The 25241-nt window shown below is 36.3% G+C and overlaps 1 protein-coding gene and 1 long non-coding RNA gene across 4 annotated transcripts; one reads left to right on the top strand and one right to left on the bottom strand.

Annotated features, from left to right (window-relative positions):
• Positions 1 to 160: 160 nt before the first annotated feature.
• TCP11 (t-complex 11) lies at positions 161 to 17170 on the bottom strand. 3 transcript variants are annotated; one of them, XM_060689835.2, is made up of 10 exons: positions 13488 to 17170; positions 12184 to 12329; positions 11137 to 11269; positions 9793 to 9913; positions 5651 to 5871; positions 4548 to 4688; positions 3813 to 4032; positions 2796 to 2980; positions 1374 to 1537; positions 161 to 612 (listed from the first exon to the last, which is right to left on the bottom strand). In XM_060689835.2, exons 1-10 carry the CDS (start codon positions 13658 to 13660, stop codon positions 383 to 385), a joined length of 1734 nt encoding a protein of 577 aa, XP_060545818.2. In that variant the 5' UTR covers positions 13661 to 17170; the 3' UTR covers positions 161 to 382. The 3 variants fall into 3 exon arrangements, with proteins under 3 accessions (XP_060545818.2, XP_087747176.1, XP_060545819.2); XM_087891050.1 differs by having other exon boundaries at positions 13416 to 13630; XM_060689836.2 differs by lacking the exon at positions 13488 to 17170 and adding an exon at positions 13254 to 13367.
• On the top strand, positions 13622 to 23897 carry LOC148114574 (uncharacterized). The gene is made up of 3 exons (XR_015733482.1): positions 13622 to 13751; positions 21268 to 21339; positions 23702 to 23897. It is a non-coding gene; the product is annotated as an uncharacterized LOC148114574 (long non-coding RNA).
• The last annotated feature ends 1344 nt before the right edge of the window (positions 23898 to 25241 follow it).

Raw genomic sequence — 25241 nt, 5'->3', positions numbered from 1 at the left:
GTATATTAGTCTTACCGAGTATTTTAAAACTACAATTCTATATTAACTAATGTTTTGTTAAAAATATTAAAACAAATTCTAATCATAGGAATGGGATATTAAAGTTACTTTTCACAATTGAAATGACATGTACTAGCTAGTTTAAAATCACAGGACAACATTTTGAGCTGTTTAAAGGTTTACTGCAGCAAACTTGGCATTGTCAGTTTGGTATTATTAGCTGTACCTTGCAACTTCAGTGACCCAGTTTGGAATACAGCAGCAAAGAGCAGGACAGCTGCTCCGTTGATCACATTGAATTTTGCATCAAAGTACTGTCTGAACAATTGCCAGTTTGAATCTCCCCTCTCCTTGCCGTCACATGATCTGCCTCGTTAGGTTGTTAAGAAGAAACTTTCCCCGTTTCAGACTTTGCTCCTGGAAGCAGCAATTTCTTCAGTATTTCCGAGTAGTACGGACCAAATACCTGTCTGTTGTGATGAATCAAACTACCAAACCTCTGTCCAATTTCCAGTAGTTCTTCCTGAATAGGAGTAAGGCCTTGCAGTAGATTCTTAGCATTTTGGCCACAAGGATACAAACAGTGTCTAAGAAAAGTCTGAATCCGTTGCTCTGTGGAAATTAAGAGAGATTTGGAAATAGACTAGAGTGCTATAATTATGGCTGCACCATTTGGGACCCTCACTGATTGTTAACTGCAAAGTTATAAAGAAAAACTCAGGATAGTGTCAACGTTTTAAATAGCCGAGATTGTACAGTACACTGGTGGCAAAATAATTAAAATTTATGTGTTTCAATTATATTTTAAAACTTAAAAATATTTAAATTCATCTGCTGTCAGCTTATGCATTTGGTAAATTATTAAGATTTCTTTAGACATATTCTACATCTCAAGTAGTATATTGATTAACACCAATCATAACTGTAATGTAAGCACTCCATTGGAAATAAAAGGTAAATCTATCTTGTTATAAATGCCAGGCACAGTATATTAGACACATATTCGGCTATCTTACTGAGATTTTCACTAATTTATTAAAACATTGCTTCAATTTAACAATATTTAAATCAGAGTTAAAGGTATTTCAGTTAACCCATCCAAGTAGGAGCACAATTCCTAATTGACAATATTAAATACTCTTCTCTAGCAATTTGTATTAAAAATGGCATTCAAACTGCTGCTTCTTAGAGAAATAAATGCAAAAATGTTTTCAAAGTATTTTGAGTATTTTAGAAACTTTCTTTTATACTAAACATTCTACATATTGAACCTATATTTTGTGAATGGTAATCATAATTCAGAGTTTGGAGTTGAAATTCATAACATTTTATGTCCAAATAGACTTGCATCAAGCCAAACTTGAATAACTTACCAATTAGAACCCGTACAGCATTCTTTTTATCTCCAAGGTTCCTAAGCTGGCCTTTGAGTGAAGCAGCCTTATCAGTACTGAGAGCAGGGTAACCCAACTGATTAAGTATGGCTTCTACTTCCATGTGTATTTGATTGCTGATATCCATTAAGGCATTTTCTGATCTAATCATACAATAATAACAAGCATGTTAACTATGTCAATTGAAATTTCAATGAAGAGAAAGATTCTTAACATATGACAATGAAATCAGTTTGATATACTTTCTCAAAACTAAGTTTCTGACAAAAAGTGTAACAAGATTGGGCAACAATTAATTAGAATTAACATATTTAGTACAGTCCTCTTGAGGGAGATACTGTATGTATATAATTTTCTTAATGCTTGGTTCCAAAATTCAAATTGTTGCTTGTCCAATGAATGCCCTTTAAGATATGCCTTCATTATTCCATAAAGACAGATATATTGTACCAAAGTACTTGTGGGATTGCTGCTCCCTACCACATTTGACCATCTGTTGCATTCCTCCCCAAAGAACATGCTAGAGTTCCACCTTTTGCAAGGGAGGAGGGACAGTCTTGAAAATGTTTCTGCTTTTTAACAGGAGTGTCTGCACTTTAGCATAGCCTTCCCTTCCAGAATTTGGTCTGCCCTATACTTGTTACCTTTACATATATTATTATCATATTTTTACAGAAAGTCTTTTATACATTGGCATTATACATTACCATACTGTGTATATTAGATTCCATTTCTTCATATGCAGAGAACATTTTATTATTTTGAATTGATAAACCGTAAACCTCAATTACAATGGTGATAAATCAGAGAGAAAGTTACAATAAAGCACAGAGCATAACATAAATGGTCAGGAGCAACACAACTTCTTTTTAGTTATATAGTGAGTTTTGATTTCATTTGTGTGCTTACTTGTAGCCGTTTCTATCAACCCAGTAGTGGGGAGAAATCACTTTTAGCACCAAGAATGCAGCAATCTTTATAAAGATGATTGATTAGGGGAATAAATGTGGATTTACCCCAATCCAAAAAACTAGAATATCCATGGTTCTCAAATAATTGCAGAATATCTTAAAATTATACATTTATCTCTTTCCTGTTAACATAGGTTAGTGGACAAGATTTAGGTAGGCAAGAAAGAAAACAGTAGATAATTGTTCCCTATTGTAAGCTAGCATTGTATACAAACCAGGCCATTATGGTTTGTTCAGCAAGCTTTGGTTTAGTACCATATTGAGTGGATGTTGGCTTGATCAATTCTAGTTTTGTATATCGATTGCTTTGTTAACCAGCCTTGCCTACCCTTCTCCATAGAGTATCACAAGATTTTAGCTCATTATAATCTGCAAAAGAGTAGGCTAGGAAATATCATTCCTGTCTTCAGAAAATATTAAAATGGCTTGCCTTATATCAGGGAGACCGTCCAGAAGAGCTTTTATTACTCTTTTCAGCCTATTGCCACATCCTGGTGAACTGAATAACTCATTTCCACATATATTGCTGCTCACTAATAAGACTGAAGCAATAATGGCTAGCTGATTCACTTCTACTTGTAGAGCATGCAAACGCGCTTTGTCCATCAACATAGTCTACAAAGAAAGCATATTCATGAAATCACAAAAAGTAGGGGCTGGAAGAAATCTTGGAGATCACTGAATCCAAGCCCCTGTTCAGTATAGGAATCCAATTTTCAACATCCCTGACAGGTGAACCTCTAGCATGTTTAAACACTTTTCAGCAAAGAATTCATATTGGTTGCTGTGTTTTGAGCCTTCCAAAAAGTGCAAGGCCCAGAACTGGATGTAGTATTCTAGCTACATGTGGTTTAACCAATTTGGAATTTATAGGGAACAATTTTGTTTTCTAATGTTGACACTATATTTCTGTTTATGCAGCCTAGGATTGTTTTTGCACTTTTAAAAACATTTTTTTTAATAATTAAAGTTTCTAAAGCTAATTCTTCCATATTAGTTAGAATCAGATCTAGGAGAGCCAGTACCCTATGGAAAATGAAAGACAATGGAAGAATTTTGAAAATTTGGACATTGGCTAAGTTTTTCCCAATAGATATCCATATATTTATAGTCTTCCATTATGATTGTGTCCATTATGATTGCATCTCTCCTGAAAGTTTTATAATCTGGTCCAGAAGACAATACTTAGATCTCCTGCCAGGGTTGACTATCTGTAGCATATTTCCACCACAGCTGGTTGTTCTTTCCCTTCCTATATATTCTTATCCAGTGCTCTTCATTGGTCCATCATGGTGAACTTCCCTCATAACCATTTAGCTACTATGTGGACATTTCTAGTACATTAAGATTAGAGTTGTACTTTGCTGAATTAAGATTATGCTTCCCTAACTGTTTTTTTAATCTTTCCTGGTATTGAGAAACAATTCTCTTAAAAGGAACCTCTTACCTCAGGATAGTGTTCTCTTCCAAGCTCCCAGTCCAGCAAATCCATATACGCTTGATTTAACACAGCAGTGGGACTATGAATAAATGAGACTTTTCCAGCAGATGTAGGAGAAGTGGCAACAGGGGGTCCATTGGTTCCAGAGGTGGATGAAGAAGGAAGCAAATCAGAATTTGATACTTTGGTTATGGCCTTGTGTAGCCAGTCAGTTGTATAAGCTAGACTGTCTGCAGTGATAGAAAATTTGGAAAAGAAACAGGGCTGATTTTTTCGGTACTTTCCTTATTTTTTGGATAGATGCTGATTTTTTTATATATCAAGTGCACTCCATGAATTCTCACATTTTAGTAATTTTCATTTTAGTTTGTGAAGTAATATTCTTAGCATTATATCTTGCCTGTATTTTTTAATTAAGTTTAACAATTCAATTTATCTATTTTTTTCTGAAAAAGCTGAACTAGCTTTTTCTGGCTATTCCTTATGAAATTATCTTTAGAACTACTGGAGTTTACCCAACTGACAGGAGCAAGAAACATACAAACTCACAGTAGCCAAATGTAACTTGACAAGAGGATGTAATAGAAGATAGGGCTCTAAATATTCTCTTACCTATTTCTTAAAATGTTAATATTCTTGTATTTATCTGTGAGCAAATGTTGACAAGGGCTTATAGGGTTTGGCTCTGAGAGTTATTAGTTTACAAGATCTAGCAAATGTCCATTGCTCACTCTTTGATACCTGCCTGGTAGTTTGTTCAGGAGTTCCTGAAATTTTTTCCTTTCATATTGCACAGAGTGCTCCAAGAGATGGGGTCGAAGGCTTTGTATGGTAAAGTTGACCATATCCATTTTCATTAGGTTCAGAACTCGGAAGATCTCTCTGTCATAGGTAACAAGAACAAAATCATTTTGCATTGTAATTAAATCACAATTTCTAGTAATAAGGAATCAAGCTTAGATTCTAAATTATAGATTAGATTATAAATTGTATCCTAAATTCTATAAATTTATATCACAGATGGAGATTCTCTATAATGAAGGCAGCTCATCTGGCATTCATATCAAAAGACTAACCTCTGTTCCTTTTTCAAGGGCTGCTAAAATGCTTTTCTTCTGTCATCGGGCTAGAAAAGAAAACACTGTCCCATCCTGCTGGTTCATGGTGACTGTTTTCCTTTTATCAGACAAGCAAATATTCTTTTGTCTATTGCATGGATGTTGGGAATAAGCCTTAAATTACTCTGTTAAACCTCCCTGCATATCACCTAATCTTCCTGGTGAAATGTAAACGTGAGTCTGGCTCTATATTTAGCCCCTTGACTAGAACCAAATTCCATACCTTTGATTGGAGTTGAGCAGCCAATAAATTTAATTAAATAAGTAGATAAATTTAAAGCAGCCGATGTGAATCCTGTATCCAAAATATATTCCTTTCAGTAACTAAACTTGGAAGCAAATTGTTTCTTTTTTCAGAGCTGTGCTAACATAGGAAATAGAAAATTCAGAAGCCCAGGCCCACAGCTATTGTTGCATATAGCACTATCATTTAGTTCCTAATCCATATCGATGCCTTGCTTTAGGAATAACAACAAAAGACTGAAACTCAATGTTTGTTTTACTTTCAGACTTTGAAAAAAGTCTAAATTGAACAAACAGGTATTTTTCTGTGCATCTTTTCTTATTCCTAGATGAAAAATGGTGAACTGCAAATTTCTTTATAAAATTAAATTTGTAGGAAATTGTTGCTCTAAAATAACAAGATTATGCATCCTACATCAGTGTAATTTTAATAAATAATGTATGACTCGTACAGGATTGTATTTCCTCAAAACTCAAACCCACCTGAGCAAATGAACTGGGTCTGCCATGATTCGCAGACTTTGTATTTCTTCATCTCTGATAGGTGCACAGAGCATTGCCATGGTGCCTAAGATATATGTAGTGAGCTTGGGGATATCCAAAGCTCCATGCTCAGCTTCTTGCTTTATCAATTCGATGTCTAGTGCTTCTTCGATCTGACTTTTTAAACGTGTTTGTCGTGGCAGAAGCAAACACAGCAGAGTCTATAAATCAGAATGGAGGAGGAAAGGAACATTTGTAAAAGCAAATGTTCAAATTGATTTTAACTATTCAAGCTCAATAACATACATTACTGTAATAGAAATATGATGGTTGAATGAATGGTACGATGCCTCTAATATTGTAAATCACCAACAGATGGCAGTATTGATATGTTCTTTAGCCTCTTCATTTTACTTGGCAGAAAATTGCTGTGAGAAAAGGTTGTGTTGCTATTTTTGTGAAATGGGACCCTACAGTGAATATTGATCAGATTGAGTTTTAGACAGCTGGAGTAGTTTTTGCAATTGAAATTCATCACCAAATGCAGGTTGTTTGTTGGTATGTGTAGTTGAGTGCAGGGCCAAAAGCTGTAAAGATATGAATCAGGAAGACTTATTTATGTGATCAAGAATGAAGTGGACTGTTGCTATGACAACAATTTTCACAGAAAGGTTGATGACCTAACTAAGGACAGTCAGCAGATCGTTGAAAAAGAAACTTCTATCAAGCTTGATATTTCATAATAACACGAGAGTCAAATTTTGATGTTCCTCCTTATTCAAGATGCTGATTCCAAAGAGAAAAGCTTCAAGAGTTGAAATTTGCCAGCAGAATTTCACAACATTGTTCAGCTGATGAAACAGGAGCTCACCAAGAAACAAAGTATCAGTCCATGGAATATCACTGCAAAAATTCAGCTAAAGAATTAAAATGCAGGCTTCAGCAGGAAATTTCATGGCTACATGGGTTTTTTTTGAGGCAAACTCATATCTATTTCTTTGAACTACCAGCTCACAATGCTCTACTACAACACTCAAAATTTTGAAACAATTCAGCAGGATTCAAAACCCCAAGGAAGAATTTTTGCTGCAGCATGATAATGGTAGGCTTCATACTTCACAAGCCATCTAAAAGGCTTTGAAATTAGTTGGATCTCATTGTGTCCCCATCCATCATACAGTCCATTTATGGCCGCCCACTCACAGCAACTCTGGGCAGCTTGCAAACAGTAAAAATCCAGTAAAGAAAGTAAGAAACAATAGCCCCGCACCATGCCTAGCAACAACACAGAGTCAAATGAACCCTTGATGGGCTCCATCCCACTCTGGGTTTTCCAACCTACTTGCAAGAGTGTCGAAGTAAGGGCCAGTCTAATTTCTGCAGGGATGATATCCCATAAGGAGGGAGTTACCACAGACAAGGCCTTTCTTCTGGGTCCTGCCAGATATGCATCATTCCTTGTTTCCCTGCTCTAGTGGATCAGATGGATGAAACTGGCAAGAGATGGTTCCCTAAGATAACCCAATAACAAGCCATGAAGGGCTTTAAAGGTAACAACCAGCACCTTGAATTGCATTCAGAAGAAATCAGCAGCCAATGCAGCTCCCGCAGAAGGGAAACATATGCACACCTGGATCTGTACAAAACCATGCAGGCCGCTCTGTTTTGAACAGATGCTTTTCAAGCGCAGCCCCACGTAGAGGCATTGCAATAGTAAAGTCGAGAGGTAACTAGGGTGTAAGTGACCATGAGTAGGGATTGCTGGTCCAGGAAAGGGTGTAACTGGCACGCTACCTGTAGTTATGCAAAGGCCCTGCTGGCCACAACTGCCACCTGCTCCTCAGGGCAGGAGTTGTGAGTCCAGGAAAAAGCCCAGATTATGCACTAAATCTGTTTGGGGCTGTGTGCCACCCATCCAAGACCAAAGGTGGTAGCCGGTTGCTTCCTATCCAGCCCTTAATAACTTCAAAGCACTGTGAGAGGGAGGTCACGGTATTGCTTAACTTACCATGGGCTGAGACATACAGCTGAGTGTCATCAGCATATTGATGCTATCTCAATCCATGGTGACGGATGATCTCACTAGTGGTTTCATGTTAAACAGAAATGGAAAGAATATCAAGCCTTGCAGAATCCCACAAAGTAGTGAACAAGGCCTGGACTTCTTGTTTCCTATCAACACTGAGAGTGGCAACAGAGGAAGAAAGTGAACCAGGACAATAGAGAGCCCCTCCCTCCCACTCCCAAAAGCTGCACCAGAAGGATACCATGGCTGATGGTATTGAAGGCCACCAAGAAGTCAAGTAGAGCTAGGATGAATACACTACCCCGCTTCCACTAGAGATCATAAACAAGCATGATAGATGCCATTTTCTTTCCATATCCAGGCCTGAATCATGACTGGTAAGGATCTAGATAATCCATTTTATCCAGAAACCTCTGGTGCTGCTGTACAACCATCTTCTCAACCTTCCCCAAAAGGGAAGATTGGAAAGAGATAAAAAATTATCCAAAAAGGTGGAATCCAGCAATGACTTCTTAAGAAAAGGGTGGACCACGGCGTCTTTAAAATGTTGGGGCACTACCCTCTGCTGCAGGGAAGCATTAATCAGTGCCAAAATCCACTTGTATGTCATCTCCCAGGAAGCTTTCACAAGCCAGGAAGGGCATGGATCTAAAACACAGTTGCTTGCTCTCATAATCCCTAGGATCCTGCTCACTTCTTCAGGAATAGCAGGATCAAATTGTTCCCAGATAACGGCAAGGACTTGCCCCAGGTGCTTCCACCAGACCAGCAACTACCCCAGCATCCAACTGGGAATGAAGCTGAGCGAGGATACCATGTGACTTCCAGCTTTTCTCAAAATTTAAAGACTAACTTTGTGGGCATCTCTTTAACTCAAAAGAAGAGGCAGAAAGGGTTGTCATGGCCTGGCTGAAAGGAAAAGTATGAAGTTATTTTGTGAAGCTTGTCAATCATTAGCAGAAGAAGGAATGATAGTGATTATTTGGAGAATAACAATCTGTAACAAAAAATTGTTTTATTTCAAGAATTATTTTCATTTAATTTTAATAGGGATATTTTAATTAGTGAAAGTTATGGAATTGAAGGCATTACTTTTCATCTTGCATATAATAGTTTTAGATACAGCAACATCTTAAATAAAAAAATCATTTGAATTAATTTCTTTCCAAGTTAATTTTACTCTCCATGCAGGTTTCAATAAAGTGCCAAATAAATGTGGAACAAAGATATCCTCAAAAGGTTTGCAGCTGCAAAGAGGTTGATACTAACTTCCACTGTTATTTTAGGCAAATGGCCAGTCATAAAAATGTTCTAGTATAAAAAAAAAATCATTTAAAAAAAACATTCATATGGTTAACTCTTTTTCAAAAGTCCTATAATTCTGCTGCTGCCTTTGGTGAAGTGACAGCACTAACTTCAAGCCTTTTAGGGGAGAAGGTACAAGTGGTAAGTTACAAGTAGTCCTTGTTTAACAATCACAAATGGTTCCAGTGAAATGGTTGCTAAGCTACATGGTCACTAAACAAACCATGTTTTAAGAGAGATGCTGGAAAGATTGATGGATGCTGCCATCTCATTCAGATAAAAGTTCTCACGTGCAGCAATGCCAGTGTTACTCTGACTCCAGGGTGCATTGTTATCAAGTTCAGAAATTTGGGAGAGGGAGGGTATATCAATAAAATAATTTTTTACCATTTATTACTATTGTATTTATGAACAATTGTTTTCCGAGGCAATTGCTAAAGAATTTATGACCACAGTTGTTAAGCGAATCATGTGGTAATTAAGTGAATTTGGCTTTCCCCATTGACTTTGCTTGTTAGAAGTTGGCTGGGAAGGTTAGAAATGGCGATCGCATGACCCAGGAGCACTGCAACTGTCATAAATACATGCCAGTTGCCAAGCACCTGGATTTTGATCACTTGACTATGGAGATGCTGCAATGATCGTAAATTTGAAAAGTAGTAATAAGTCACTTTTTTCAGTCTATAGTAACTTCAGTCACTAAATGAGTGGTTCTAAGTCTAGAACTACCTGTACCTGTAATAGTTTTTTATCACAAAAATCAATTTGTTAGATATGAATAATGACATTCCCACTCCCCTTTATAATTTACTTCTTTGATTTCTTGAAGTAGCTTGACAGCGTGAGAATAGTCTGGTGGTACTTTGGAGAGTTGTTCTTTCAGATTATCCCAAAAAGCTTTGTGCACTGTTTCTTTCACTCTGCTTTCTAAACTGTAGTGAGATAAAAGTACCTGCTGTTAATATTTTTTCTACCTACAATATTGTCTGGAGGCCAAGTTTCATATAATTTTTCACCCACTGATAAATATTATTTTTCAGTCCAATCAATATTGTAAGGAAATACTAGATTTCAACAGATGATCCTATGAAATGTAAAGATTAGGTACACGTAAAATATATTCTGGGAAATGTAACAGGGAAGCCAGTTCAAATTTTCCTCCAGACAGCATGAATATAGTATTCTGGAGAACACTGTCTGGCTCTTTCAAAAAACTATCAGCCCTAAAAGACAATAAAAAGAAAATTCTCTGTCCTAAGAGAATGCCAAACCACCATTCCAGATTGGTATGGATTGAAAAACAAATGTTTTCAAAATATTTTGAAGTTCTCCAAAATATTCCATTCCCAGAATGGTAGAGTTTGCACAATGGTTTGTTATTATATCTTGAGAAGGTGGGGTGAGAACTAATAATATGCTACACATCTTAAGTGAGAGTGGTCCATAAAGTTCATCTAGACTAGAACTTTATTAAAAATCAATTCTCTGAATCATGCAAGTAAAAACAGAAATGTATTGACACATAATCAGAACAATAGAAAAATAATAATCTACAACATGAATATTTTAGCCATCAGTTTCAACTTTCCCACTTTGAGTCTTTATAGTAAATGTCTACCTTCTGCCTCTTAATCATAGCCTTACATCTTTTATCAAAATTATTTATGAAATCTATATGTAATTTTTCAGTCACCAAGTGTTCTGGCTACATTTTGGGTTTATGCAACGCAAGTAGCCAAACCCAACTTAACATTCCATTAACAAAAACAATTGCTTATTTGGCAATAAAATAATCTAGACACTAACAAAAGGTTAAATGAAAATCATATTAAACCATATTTGCTAAGAATGACAAATAGCAGATCCCACCCCCCCCAAACTACTATGTGAAGACCTAGCTCTATTGGGAAGATTCTAAGGCTGGAAAAGGTAGAAAGAAAGAGGACAACCACCTAAGGACTCAAGTTACAGTGGTGATCAATGCACCATTAGAAAACCTGAAAAACCAAGTTAGAGAAAGATCATCATGGAGAAAATCTATCTGTATGGCTATTAAGAGTTGACAACAACGTGATAGCACGTAATCAATTAAAAAATATAGCTTTATGCAAAGTTAACTGAAAATTTTTGAGAACATGGAGAAAATAAAACCTACCTGTTTGGTGATAAATTCACTTCTTGCAGTTTGAAGTCATGGTTGACGACAATTTCATGGGCTATTGTCATTTTTGAGACTTCATTGGCTGTTTCCATGAGCTCTGAGATAGAATGGATTTGGGGAGAATTGGCTGAATATAAAAATAAAATAGAATGGTGCTTACTTGGGCCACCAATCAGGAATGTTTTTAAAGACATATACTATTTATAATTAAACAAGGTATCTTTTTTTGATGCAAACTCTGCTGATCCTTTCCACTTCTAAACAAGCAAACAAAAGGGTTTTTTGTCTGTAGTAGACTCTGAGGAATGATAATTATATAAATATGAACTAAAATATTCCAGTTTAAAAATTAATATAGGATATTATTAGTAATTTCCAAGAATTTCTACTATCATAATCATAAACCTCACAGAAAGCCATTACAAAGTTCTCCAAAGAACAGCAAATTATATATGAATGTTGCTATGACTCAGAATTGATATTACTTGTCTAGAACCAAAGAGCTGGGATCCAAGGATAGAACAAAAATAATGCTTCAAAGCCCAAAACTGGACAAAACCAAATATACAGATAGTAGGGATGGGACAATCTTTTCCTGAAAATTTTGAGAATTGCTAGAATCAGGGCAGATAAATTAAAAATAAAGAAATTTCTTCAAATGAAATTATTTCAATAAAGAATTGTAGACTCTAACTTAGTTTTATTTTTTACTACAACTTTTCACCTAATGAAAGTATCAAAAAAGTAATAATCATTTTGCTGTGTTTGGAGTTTGAAAGTTGAATAATTTGCACACATACCACTTTCTGAAAAATTGCACAAAATATTAAAAGTCTCAAGACCTTTTATTTCATTAAATTGCCTGAATTTTGCTGCACCAGTTTTTATCTTGGAAATGTCTCTGTGCAGTCTAATCCAGGTTTATTAAAGCACAATTTGTACCACTAATTATGAATTTGAAATAATTTTGAGGGTAACATGCTATTTTGCTGTAAATATTAATATTTGATTTTTCTAGCATTCAGTACAAATTAAACATACAAGATGGGATGTTAGGTGGACAGAGTTTGGGAATGTCTCCACCCTGGGTTTCTTCATGCTCCCTCGGTTTTCTGGAACTACAATCTGTGGTTTGAGAGTCATTGCAGTCACTTGAAGTAGTCTCTTTAGGATTAGGCATCTTGTTTCTAATAGAAGACAGATTTTAAAATGACATGGACTATCAAATTAGTTTCTAAAGACCATGAAAAAGTTGTTTTCCTGTACTTTAACCAGATTACAGAAATTAGAGGGAAAAGATATTCTTTTAGAAAACAAATGACCATCATACACTCTTCAATTTACAACAGTTCATTTAGTGACAGTTCAAAGTTAGAAGGGCACTGAAAAAAAGACTTATGACTGTTTCTCAAATTTATGACCATTGCAGGATCTGCATGGTCATGTGTTCAAAATTCAGCCGCTTGGCAACTGACTCATTTGACGATTGCCATATCCTGGAGTTATATGATCATTTTTTGCAAACTTCTGACAAACCAAGTCAATGGGGAAGCCAGATTCACTTAACAACCGTGCTAACTTAACCACTGCGGTGATTCACTTAACAATTGTGGCCATAAAGGGGGATGATATTTACTTAACAACTTGCTGAGCGACATAAATTTTGGGCTCAATTGTGGTTCTTAAGTCGAGGACTACCTGTATTCTTTTCTCAAACAAATGACAACTGTGAATTTATTACACCAAATACTGAATCATCAGTGTGAAACTTGAATGGTGTCCCCGGTGGCGCTTTCCTTGGCACCAAACAGGATCGCCGCTCAACCTTTTTTCTTTTTAAAAACAAGGCAAGAGGCATACACCATTGTGCAAAGCACAGCCTCCACGATCACTCCATCTTTGAAGAATGGGATGGGAAGGCAATTTCAGTTCTCCCTTCAAACGTTTTCTGACCCAATATCCACCCGCCCTTTCTCTTGGCCACCTCTCTGACAACGCCTGACGCCCTGAGGCAACGAAGAGGAAAGGGAGCCTCGGGAAAGCGCCGGGCAAGCCAGAAGCGCCCGTAAGAGGAGAAACCGACCAGGCAGAGCGGTGCCCCCCTCCCTCACCTTCCCCGGGGAGAGCAGGGAGAGACGAGACAGGGGCGGGCGGCGGTGATCAGAGGAGAGGAGGCAGCGCGGCCGGATTTTCTCGGCCGACCCTAAACAGCCAACAGAGCTTTCAGAGCGCCCGTTGGGCCGAAGCGATTCCAACGGAATAGAACCAACCACCTGCCCGCTAAGGGGAGGGGGGGTGTCTGCGTCTGTTTGAGAAAGAATCAAGTGTAAGTGGTACGCGCTAACGGTCTTTTCGCGACAATGAGTCTATAACAGTAGCGTTTCTTTTCCATCTTCAGATGGAAGGCGAGGTCCATAAACTTTCTTCTCCCGCGTTTGAATTTCTCGGGAGGACGTGCCGCCCTCCCGGCTCGCCGCTCCTTTTTTTTTTTTTTTTTTTGAGAAGAAAGGTCATTCATGTCTCGTGAACAACGCGGAGGACCGAACCAAACGTCACAGAAATGGGAAGAAGCTCATAATTCCAGAGAACCTGAAGAGAATTTCAGTGAGGTGAAATATCAGACATTATCACGGTACCATAGCTACTCTAATTGTTACTCCACACAAGCACACATTTTGTGAGAAAGCAGTGTTTTATTATAGCGTATTAGGAGCCCCCCCTCCTTTTCATCCCCCAGTGAGATGCTCCAAAAACGGCCTGGGAATCTCAATGGGAATATCCATGGGGAAGGCAGTGGCGCCATCTAATGCCAAGATCTGGCTTTAAATAGTGACCAAAAATTCTTGAGACTAATGGAAAACACTGACACCCCATTCTAGAGATGCCATAAACAAGTCTGGATATTTCCATGCAGTACAAACCTCATCTAGAAGGAGAATGAAAATTCTAAGGGAGCTTGCCAAATGTTGTAAATATTAATAATTCTGCAGGAGATGTATTGCAAATAGTTGCAGGACAATAGTCCAACATTTTCTCATTGGGGCTGTTGAGGGTTAAATTGGGAAGGTGGGGAAAAAAATCTCAGAAAAAGATAGTAGCAAACAGTTTCTATATAGTAGACAAGAAAACCATGTTTAAGTATGGTCACTAGGAGCTGAATTGGATTTTCAGAATTAATACAAATTAATATAATTACTGCATTTAGATTTTAACAATTAATACACAATGAATAAACAAAGTATCTAGGAGATGTTAATTAGATATCAGTAGGAGTAGGCACCACAACCCATGAGAAATACTTCCCAAATGCGTTAAAATTTTTACATTCCACTTAATCATTGTAAGACCAAGAAAACGAAAGGAATGCATTTTGGCTGAGTAAACATTCTGTGTATTTTATAAATCCATTCTTTCTTGGAGAATCACTTTTTTGGCTCTTAAATTATTGTTCTTCATCTCATGCTGGCTGAGGAATTCTGGGAGCTGAAGTCCACAAGTCTTAAAAGTTGCCAAGTTGGACACCCCTATTATACATTCACCCCTATTATACGTGATAATTTTTAATGTGTTCTTCTATGTACTTAACCTGCATGCTCTCCTTGTGCTAAATTGCCTGTAATCCACATGAGTACTCTGTAATAGATTTCCATTCTCATGAGTGCTAGTTTAGAGACATGACATAAACAGCCTTAACACATCTATGGTAGAAAATGACATGCAAGAATGCTGTTTTCTTTAAGGGAGGGGTTATTATTTATCAGCTTTTTATTCAGTTGTATTTAGTAGATATTTTATCTGTGTCTCATAACTGGGTAATCTGCCTCTAGCACCAAACCTTTTAGCTATCACTACTGAAATAATGGGCTATCTTCATTTTCTTAAATTAATAAACCTCAGCTTGGTGGATTTTGGATGGAAAAAAATATTTTATTTCTATGCTGCCCATCTCATCTAAGTGACTCTGCACTGTTAAATCTGTAAAATAAACCTTTATATAATGTTTGCATAAAATCTCATTCCTATTTTTACAAATGTGTAACATACACAGATGGAAAAAAAATCCTATTTGGGTTTCACATATGTTTTACTATAACTCCCTTTCCTTAATTTGTCTGTTAAATTTATGAATTAGAAATAGAATAATAGAGTTGGAAGGTTGTAGGTTACCTAGTCCAACCCCCTGCTCAAGCAGGAGACACTACCCTATACCATTTCTGACAGATGGTTGCCCAGTCTCTTCTTGAAAGTTTCCAGTGATGAAGCACCCACAACTTCTGAAGGCAAGATGTTCCATTAGTTGATTGTTCTCACTATCACAAAATTTCTCCATATTTCTATGTTGAATCTCTCCTAGATCAGTTTCCATCCAGTATTCCTTGCCGGCCTTCAGGTGCTTTAGAAGATAGGTTGACCCCCTCCTCTCTGTGACAGCCTCTCAAATATTGGAACACTGCTATCATGTCACCCCTGGTCCTTCTCTTCACTAGACTAGCCATGCCCGGTTTCTGCAACTATTCTTCATATGTTTTAGTCTCCAGTCCCCTAATCATCTTTGTTGCTCTTCTTTGCACTCTTTTTTGGAGTGTCAACATCTTTTTTTATAGTGTGGTGACCAAAACTAGATGCAGTATTCTAGGTGTGGTCTTACTAAGGTTTTATAGAATGGTATTAGTACCTCACGGGATCTTGATTCAATCCCTCTGTTAATGCAATTTAGGATTGCATTGGTTTTTTTAGCTGCCGCCGCACACTGCTGACTCATATTTAATTGATTGTCCACTAAGATTCCAAGATCTCTCTCACAGTTACTGCTATTAAGCTTGGTTACACCCAATCTATATATGTACTTTTGGTTGTTCTTGCCTAAGTGTAAGACTTTACTTTTCTCTACATTGAATTTTATTTTGTGAGATAAGGCCCAGTGTTCAAGTCTGTCAAGATCCATTGGGATCTTGAGCCTGTCATCTAGGGTTTATGGGTATACCTGCCAGTTTAGTATCATCTGCAAATGAAAAATGCTAATTTATAATATGGTAGTCTCCCTAAGTAGAAGTGTTCCCTTTCTACACAGCCTCACATTAGAGAAACAATCCACAGTTCTTTTCTCTCACAAAGCTAAACAGAATCATTATCCAATCCTTATCTAAAGATTAAACAAGCTGCGTTCTTGTGTATATTTGAAGAGCAGATGCACAAAGGAGTAATAACACAGATCCTTTGGAATCCCCTTATCAATGCAATCTAAAAGTTGTTACGGTTCCTTCTCACAACTGTCAGCCCAGCTCTCAGATGGGTCAAACATTCTGCCTTTCATTTTTGTTTTCCTATATGACATGCTTTCTCAAGAATGCTGAATTCCTTGTACAAGGCCAGAAAAGTGTATATCTATAATGACTGATGAGATCAGTAGATAATAATCATGGACATACAGTACATCTTTCAACTATAGAAAACAGTGCGGCTAAGATTTACTGCTCTGAAATATATATTTCTATTTCACAGAAATAGAACATATGGAACCATATTGTCACAGCTACAAATAATTAAAATAGAGGGGGGCATTGATTTAGAACCATTCATTTAGTGACTCTTTGAAGTTACAATGGCACTAAAAAAGGTGACATGACTAGTTTTCATACTTACAACCATTGCATCCTCCCCATAGTCAAATGATCAAAATTTGGGTGCTTGATCTGGCACATAGTTATTATAGTTATTCTGTGCTGGGGTCATGTGATCATCATTTGTAACCTTTTCCAGCTGGCTTCTGACAGAGTCAGTTGGAGAAACCAGACAACTGCAGTGATTTGCTTAACAATTATGGAAAAAGATGATAAAATGAGGCACAACTCACTTAACAACTGTCTTGCTTAGCAACATAAATTTTGGGGTCCATTATGGTCACAAGTCAAGGACTACCTCTATCTTAGGCCAAAAATAATTAAGTCAGCTATGTTGTCAACTGAATGTGAGCTTGTAAAGAAGTTGACTTTGGGAGACTTCCATTTGTAACGAAAAAGCCAGAAAAATAACACTTTAAAGTGAATTGCTCTAAGTATATTTGCACCTACATAAATTCTTTTGTTTTTAACCAAAACATATATCTATCTGTGCAAACTAAGTCTGTTTTCACAATTGCCTGAATTTCAGTCAGTGTACTGTACAGGATTCTATATCAGAGCTGCAATACTCCAGCTAACTACTAGATGACAGTAAAAACCAGAAAATGATTGTTCTTTGCTACTATCTAGGTATCATCTGGGGCGCGATGGCTCAGTGGTTAAACATGCTGAGGTTCCAGGTTCCAGACGTGAGTGCTGTATGATGGGATGAATTCCTATTACTTGCCCCAGCTTCTGCTAACTTAGTTCAAAAGCATGCAAATGCGAGCAGATGTTGTCTAATTGGGTCAATTGATTCCACTGTGGTATAATATTTCCACAGCACATTTTCCTCTCAAGACTCTGCTGACCATATTATTTTTGCAAGCTGGTTGTTGTGCTAAATATTAGCTTAAAGCAATGTTTTATTTTTTTATTTATATCCCACCTTTATTATTTTTATAAACAATTCAATAGACAGTGAACTTACCTAAATGTCCTTTCTCCCCATTTTCCCCACAAAAACTACTCTTGAGGTGGATTGGACTGAGAGAGGGTGACTAGCCCAAAGCCACTCAGCAGGCTTCCATGCCTAAGGCAGGACAGGAACTCACAGTTTCCTGGTTTTTAGCCTGGTGCCTTAGAAAGGTTGTAGTAGCTTTTATGATTGATGAAAATATAGGTTTTGAAATCTTAGTATGTATATGATAGTGAGCTGTATAACTCTATTGGATCCAGAAAAAACAATGTATGAATTAGAAGTCCAATTTTAGGGCCATTTATATCCTGATTAATGTAACATGCTTCAGACTTTAGAAGAAACTTTAGGATGCTTATTTGTTTGTTTAATGTCAGTAGATGGCAACATTTTTTCTGTAGTTTCCTGTAACATAAAAACTGTCTATAAAATGTAATGAAGTTTGTCCACAGAAAAATCCATCTGCACTCCATTCCTCTAACAACTTTATTAGTTTATTAGTTAGGATGTATGCATGTCTGTATATACAGTATGTATGTATGTATGTATCAATCAATTTTTTGTGGCCGCCCATCTTACACAAAACAAGAGGACTATTTCAAGATGTTACACATGATGCAACCAGGGCACAGGCTTTCTCTTTCCAGGGGATCCCCAAGCCTATTGAAAGAACTATGTTTTAAGGGATTTGCAAAAGCCACAAGGTTTGATGTGGTCAAGTTTGCTTGTTTTAGTAATCCTATATTCTGTAATTTAAAGAGGTACATTTCTCTCATATGCTTATGACACAGTATGGTATAATTTGTCTTGACTATAAATTTCAGTGTTTTTTTTTTAAATATGGCTAATCTGCCAAGAATGCCTAGAGTAGTACATAACCTGGTTTCCTTGGGTGGGGTGGTAGCCTAAAGCAGCTTTCCCTGGCCTGATATAATTCTGCACTACAGTTTTCATCATTCTTAGTTAGGTTGATCAGTAACCTAATACATCTGAGAAAGCTGGTTCATGGTGTTCCTTAAAAATTGTTATCAGTATCCAATTTTTTTTAAAATTTTGTAAAAAAAGAAATTTGATTTTAGAAAGCATCATGTCAAAAACAAATATCTGAAGAGGTATATGCAACAAGGTTTCTGAATGATTAGCTTTTCATTGCAACTGCACAGAAGCATAATAGCATCAAAATAAATGCTAAGTGGATAACTGAATGTCTGGTTTCAATCCTTTCATTTGTGTTTTTTTTTCCTCCTTTTTATGCTATACAGTTTTCTTTTGGGAGAAAAAAGATATAATTCAGTGCTCTGCTAACATCCAGAATCTCTTTTTTTCAGAACACTACAATGCATTTCATAGAGGGAACTCAGAAATAGTCTGGAAGTTATTCCTTGGTTGAGCAGAGCTGGAACTGAACAAAAAGAGGTCATCCTGTCTGAATCCCCTCACCCTCCAAGGAATGGCAGGAATTTCTCCATACTCTATAGGCTGGGGGAGTAATGCCCTCAGTGCATGGCTGATTGTTTTCACATCTAAAGCCTGTGCAAGGCCCCAGCTTAATGCCTGTCAAATTACAGGGGTATTAACCCTAGATCTCTCAGAGTGAATGGAAATCTTGAATGCTAGGGAGCCCATGGAGGGGGCAATGGTCCTACCTTTTATTTTGCGAACAATCTTCCTTTGAAGTGAATTGAAACTGAGCATTAATCTTATTCCCTCAGTAGGGCTGATAGGTCCTTGAGGATCTCTCTGCTTCCATTTAATATACTTTCTTGATTATTTATTTCTTGAGCTGGTCTGCTGATTAATACACCAGACATAGATACCATACTATTTATTTTCCAAGTATGTTATTTTCTGTTTCCTTCTCCATAATTTTTGATTGTACAGATGTAAAGGAATGGGCATGTCCACTTAAATTTTTTCTATCAGTATAGTAGTTTGATCCATGACAACCCAGAAATTCAATCTTGTAATTTCTATTTGCTAATAACTTGGTAGATTTTAATAATTCTGTAAATAGTTATAATAAAATTTCAAGAAATCAGGTCTTTTTCTTTCCTTAACTTTTAGCAGATTTAATATGTTGAGTCATTTAAGGAAACATCAACTGATACAGATAGTTCTTGACTTATGACCACAATTCAGCCCAACATTTCTGTTGCTAAGTGAAACATTTGTTAAGTGAATTTCACCCCTTTTTATCACCTTTTTGCCACAGTTGTTAAGTGAATCATTGCAATTGTTAAGTTAGTAAGACACTTGTTAAGTGACTCTGGTTTCCTCATTGACTTGGCTTGTCAGAAGGTTGCAAAAGGTGATCACATGATATTGGGACACTGCAACTATTATAAATATGAGTCAGTTGCCAAGTGTCTGAATGTTGATAACGTGACCATGGGGATGCTGTAATGATCGTAAATGTGAAAAATGGTCATAAGTCACTTTTTTCAGTGCCATTGTAACTTTGAATGGTCACTAAATGAATTGTAAGTCACGGACCATCTATATTATTGTTCTGAATGGAAGGTCATACTAGGTACATGTGAAAGGTAATTTCTCTTGATTTGCAATAAAAGTCTGAGAATTACTCTATTTCTTCTTTGGTGGACCTGTGACAAAGCAAAGAAATACTGAAATAAGATTCATGTTTTAATACAGAAGGCTCTTAAAGTGAATATAAAAATAAAACATTTTCTTTTAGGTCTGTGGAATGCCAACCTGTTTGTTGATACCATGTTTCCCCAAAAATAAGATCCTGTCTTTTATTTTTTTAAACCCTGAAATAAGTGCTTGGCCTTATTGCCATGTGCTCAAAAGCCCGATTGGGCTTATTATCAGGGGATGTCTTATTTTGGAGGAAACAGGTAATTGCAAAGTTACATCAAGCAATTTTTTTTTAAAATGTACTGTGATGGAAAATGTACCCTAAAATCAGCAACCTGTAAGATCCGGACAACCTAAGGATCCAAGACAGCCCAATAGCTCTATGTTAAATCAATCTTACATAGAATTTTGATCAAGCACAGTTTGAGTGCATGTATACATTAGTAAAATGCCTCAGTTAGGAAAGAAGTACTTTATAGTTGATAAAGATACAAGAATATTCTCTGTAGTGGGAAAACATTATAGATACATTTCTTCAAAGGCAATGCAGTTGCAATGAAGGAAACCTTCAGGAAGATAAGCCACTTTCTGGATTAATTTGGCCATGCCTGTGAGAATTGTCTGAACAATATATTCATCAGTGCCAGAACTCATTCTACTATGTGGCAGCAGGGTTAGCTTAAGTGAACAGCAAGAGTCTTGTTAAAATCTGGTTTCAGCTTTGAAGGGCTTTGGTCTGACAGCTTCCCTTTCATGTCCTCTTCCAAAGCTCAAACGTCTCAGTCTATAAATCTTTAGGCTCTCAACCCAAAGGACCTCCATTGTACATATAAACATACTTGGATTTACCATAGCTATTCTCTCCTACTCACAGAGTAGCAACATTAAGAGTTGCAACTGGCTAAATCTATGTTCCTGTCTGAATTTGGTGTAATGTATTTCCTGCAGGTTGCTCAGAAGGAAATGTAATTCCTCTGTAGAGCTTGAAGGTAAAATAAAGAAAGACAACCTGGGAGAACTGTGAGTAGAAAAGTTTAGATATTGATTTTAATACGCTCATTTGACCTTATTAATGAAATTAATTTAATCCTCCCCCTACTAATCTTGTTTGCAAATATTTCATCTTCAGTTTTCAAATATGGGACTATAATATACATTATGTGCTTTGTTTATAGTTTATATCCAGGCTTGTCTCCTATGCTTCTACTTCTCTGTTTGGGTTGTTTTGTGCCTTTGAGGCAGTTCTTGATTTTTGGCAACTGTCTGAGGTAGTTTTTTGAGAAGTGGTTTGTCCGTGCCTCTTTCTTAAACCTAAGAGAGGATGCCCGCTCAAGGTCACCAAGCTGGCTTAGTGACTAAGGCAAGAGTAGAACTCACAGTCTCATAGTTTCTAGCCTGGTGTCTTAACTACTATACTAAACAAGCTTTCTACTTCTTCATTTCTCTATTTGACGAAGTAATAAACATCCATGACATTAGAAGAACAAAGTTCTCTCCTTGTGCACTGAATAAAAAAGGAGCCTGTGCATTGCTTATTTATTCTATTTTTATATTTTAAGTCTCCCATGAAATAGTTTTTTTTTCTTTCTATTCTTACAAAAAGCCTGAGAGAGGGTGGAGAAATAGAAAGAACCTTAGATATAATCAATAAGATTTACAGTAAGCACCGACTTCAATCTACCTATTCTTAATATGGCCCAGTGTTCTGTCTTGTGTGGTAGAATCCAGCAGTTAGGAGAGAAGTTGATGAAATTCTTAATGGAAAGATTGTTTTCTATAGGTCATAATTTTTTGTGCAATGGAATATTGCTTTTCTTTTGGAGAGAAATAGACATCACCAGATGAGATGAACACTTTTAAGATTATCGTATTTTTCAGAGTATAAGACGCACCTTTTTACCTCCCAAAAGGGGGTGAAAATTTAGGTGCGTCTTATACATCGAATGTAGCCCTGCCCACCCACTGGTCCCACCCTTTGGCCTGTGTCTCGCAGCAGTTACCTTCTTGCAAGCAAACAGCAAGAAAAAACAGCCCCTTTCAGCTTCAGCATAGGTTAATTAGCACAAGTTGATTAGATCAGCCTCCTGACTCTCAGCTGATTTGTTCTCAGCTGTTTTGCACAGGGCTCTCCTGCTTGCTGCAGAGTGCTGGAGCAGATTTTTTTTCCCTAGCTATGCTGAAAAAACGAAACTGAAAGTAAAGCAGGCTCTTTGCTGCAACGTGACAAAATGAGGCAGAGAGAGATTTCTCTTTCTTTTTCCTCACCAAAAAAGGTAGGTGCAAACAATGGGAAATTTAGGGCAAAAGAGGAGAGTTCAAGATTTTAAAACACAAAAGAAAAAAGGTCTATTTAACTAGGGAATTGTAATAATTGAGATACTATTAATTGTATATTGTGTTGAAAGTAGAAATGGTTAAGTTGTGGTTTGGAGGAATATATGGGGAAAATTATTTGGTTTATTATTATTGGTAAATATAATTAATTGATTTGTAAGAAATTGGATTGCATGGAAATAATTGGAATATTCATGTTCATATTGATTAATATACAAAAAAGATAGTTATAACTAATTGATTTATATAAAAATGTTGAATTTGTATTAAACAATTGTAATATTAAATAATTAACCAATGTGAGGATGGATATAAAAATAGATGACAATGGGAAAGGATATAATATAGAATAGAAGGGAAAAATTGAATTTGATTAAGATTAGAGATGAGAATGAAGGGTAATATTGGTTTTTTTAAAAAAATAGATGAGGAATAAATATGGCAAAAAGGAAATATAGAAATTGTAAATTTAATTGAAATGACTAAACACTGTTTAAATTTGTGAACCAGCCAAATACTCTGTTCAAAGAAAATACATTGTATGTTTATATGTGTGTTTGCCTAAAAAATAAAAAAAACCTTTTTTAAAAAAAAACAACCAAAAAAGGTAGGTGCATCTTATACTCCGGTGCGTCTTATACTCCAAAAAATACGGTACTTCCTCTGTAATATTGAAATTTTATGATGGCTACTTCTATGCAGCAATAGAAGTATCCTATATAGCACATAAATTATTGTCTTAATGCTGTATAACTGTTTTAAGAAAATTAGGGAGAACAGGAAGAAATGGAGTTAAGAATCAAAATAAAACCTTAGCCTTAAGAATTTTTTATTTCTCCTCTTTCAAATGCTAGTTCTGGACATGGTTTTCATTTCTTATGAGTCTAAACTATCTTTCTCTGACTGGAATGCAAGGAGTTGCAAGCCAGTACATGTAGAGAGTACCAAGTTAGAGAAGGCTAGCTAAAGTGATATTCTGAAAACCATATGAATTGAATGCTAAGAATGTATATAATTTAATTGTTTGTTGTTCTTTTCCAATCTTCAGAAGATTTGTTGCCTGGGTTGGAGGCCAGGAAAATCTTTATTCACACAGTATGTCATTAAATCATGTGATTATAGCATTCATCATGTGAGCACCTACCAACTGAGATGATGCAGCACACACAGACTTTGCTCCTGCAGGCAATTGTGAGGTAAATAAAGGTCACAGGATGGTATAAATCTGGAGTGGCAGTTTAGCTGTGACAAGAGATAGAGACAACTTGGTCATGTACTGTCTGCCTTGCTGCCCTTCTTAAGGTACTGAATTTTGCTACTGAATCAGTATCAGAATTTATCTTAACTACTAACATCATGAGATTTTAACATCCAGATTTTGAATTCATTGCCTTCAAAGCAACCTTAGATGTATCCAAAGTAATGTTTAGACCAATGTACACAGATAGACACATACTAGGTCTTATTTTTGCCTTAGAACAGTTGATGTGTAATCCAAAGGTGGAAGATGTAATTATGAATCCTTTTCTATGGCCCAATCAATTTTTGGTCCAAATAAAATTGGGAGCCACAGCTTTGGATCAATTAAGATGCTCTGCACCAGGTACTTTATGGATCCTGATAGATTGTAGCAGTTCTTGTGGATTCTTCTAGCAGCCTGTTGAGTCAAGCTGTTAAACTAAGTAGAACTAACTATAGAATATGTGTGACAAATGCTAAAATTGGGATAAGTAGCTTAATCAGATTTCTAAAGACATTTCATCTGTAGACATTTTCACTGGATGAAAGTTAAGCATAGTGGAAAAGATAAAGAATCAAGCTCAACTGCTGGACACAACCAAGTAATTGTCTTGGCAAAAAAAATGCTTTCTTCATGATGTTTTTCTGGCTTCTAATACATCCAGGAGTTTTCTGGTAGTCTCCCACTCAAGAACCAAATTCAGTGATACATTTCTAAAATAGGGTTGCAGTAAAACAGCACAAAGAGATTTTCTCTTTGTATTTAAAATGTTGTTGTAGTTGTACCAATCATTGTATGCTACTATAATTACTGGAGCAGCCAATATGGTGCCATAATAAGTTGAGTTTGGATTAGGGAAATTGTATGTTTTGGTCATGGAGCAAATAGTAACTTTAGAAATATAATTTTCATCAGAAACCTGAACTGATTTTTTTCCCCCAGCCCTGCAGATCTGACTCCCCTCCATGACAGTACATAATACGCAAAGCAAAAGGAATGTATTGTACAGAAAAGTTCTGTCTCGTATCTAGTAAATCCTTTTCTGAGCTTTCACTGGTATGCAGCAAATAGTTTAGGAATATTTGTTTGGAAATATATTACTGTCCTTGGCACAAAAATATTGAAAAATGTTAATGTTTGTCAAAAATTACTTTAAAAATCTTTACATGACTAATAACTGATATTAAACATGTATTTCAGGTTGTATTAGTTTAATCAACTAAATTAAGCCCACACATAGATTGAGTTAGTGTTTTAGCAATAGAACTTACAATGGTAGTCAGAATTATATTGCAAAAATACTTTGTGTCTTGTGGCAGTCATCAACCAAAAGTAACAAATAATATAC

This window comes from Pantherophis guttatus, chromosome 3, assembly GCF_059756535.1.
Source record: "Pantherophis guttatus breed Tessera chromosome 3, ASM5975653v1, whole genome shotgun sequence".
NCBI classification, from domain to species: Eukaryota; Metazoa; Chordata; class Lepidosauria; order Squamata; family Colubridae; genus Pantherophis; species Pantherophis guttatus.
This window is presented reverse-complemented; position numbering and strand designations above follow the sequence as displayed.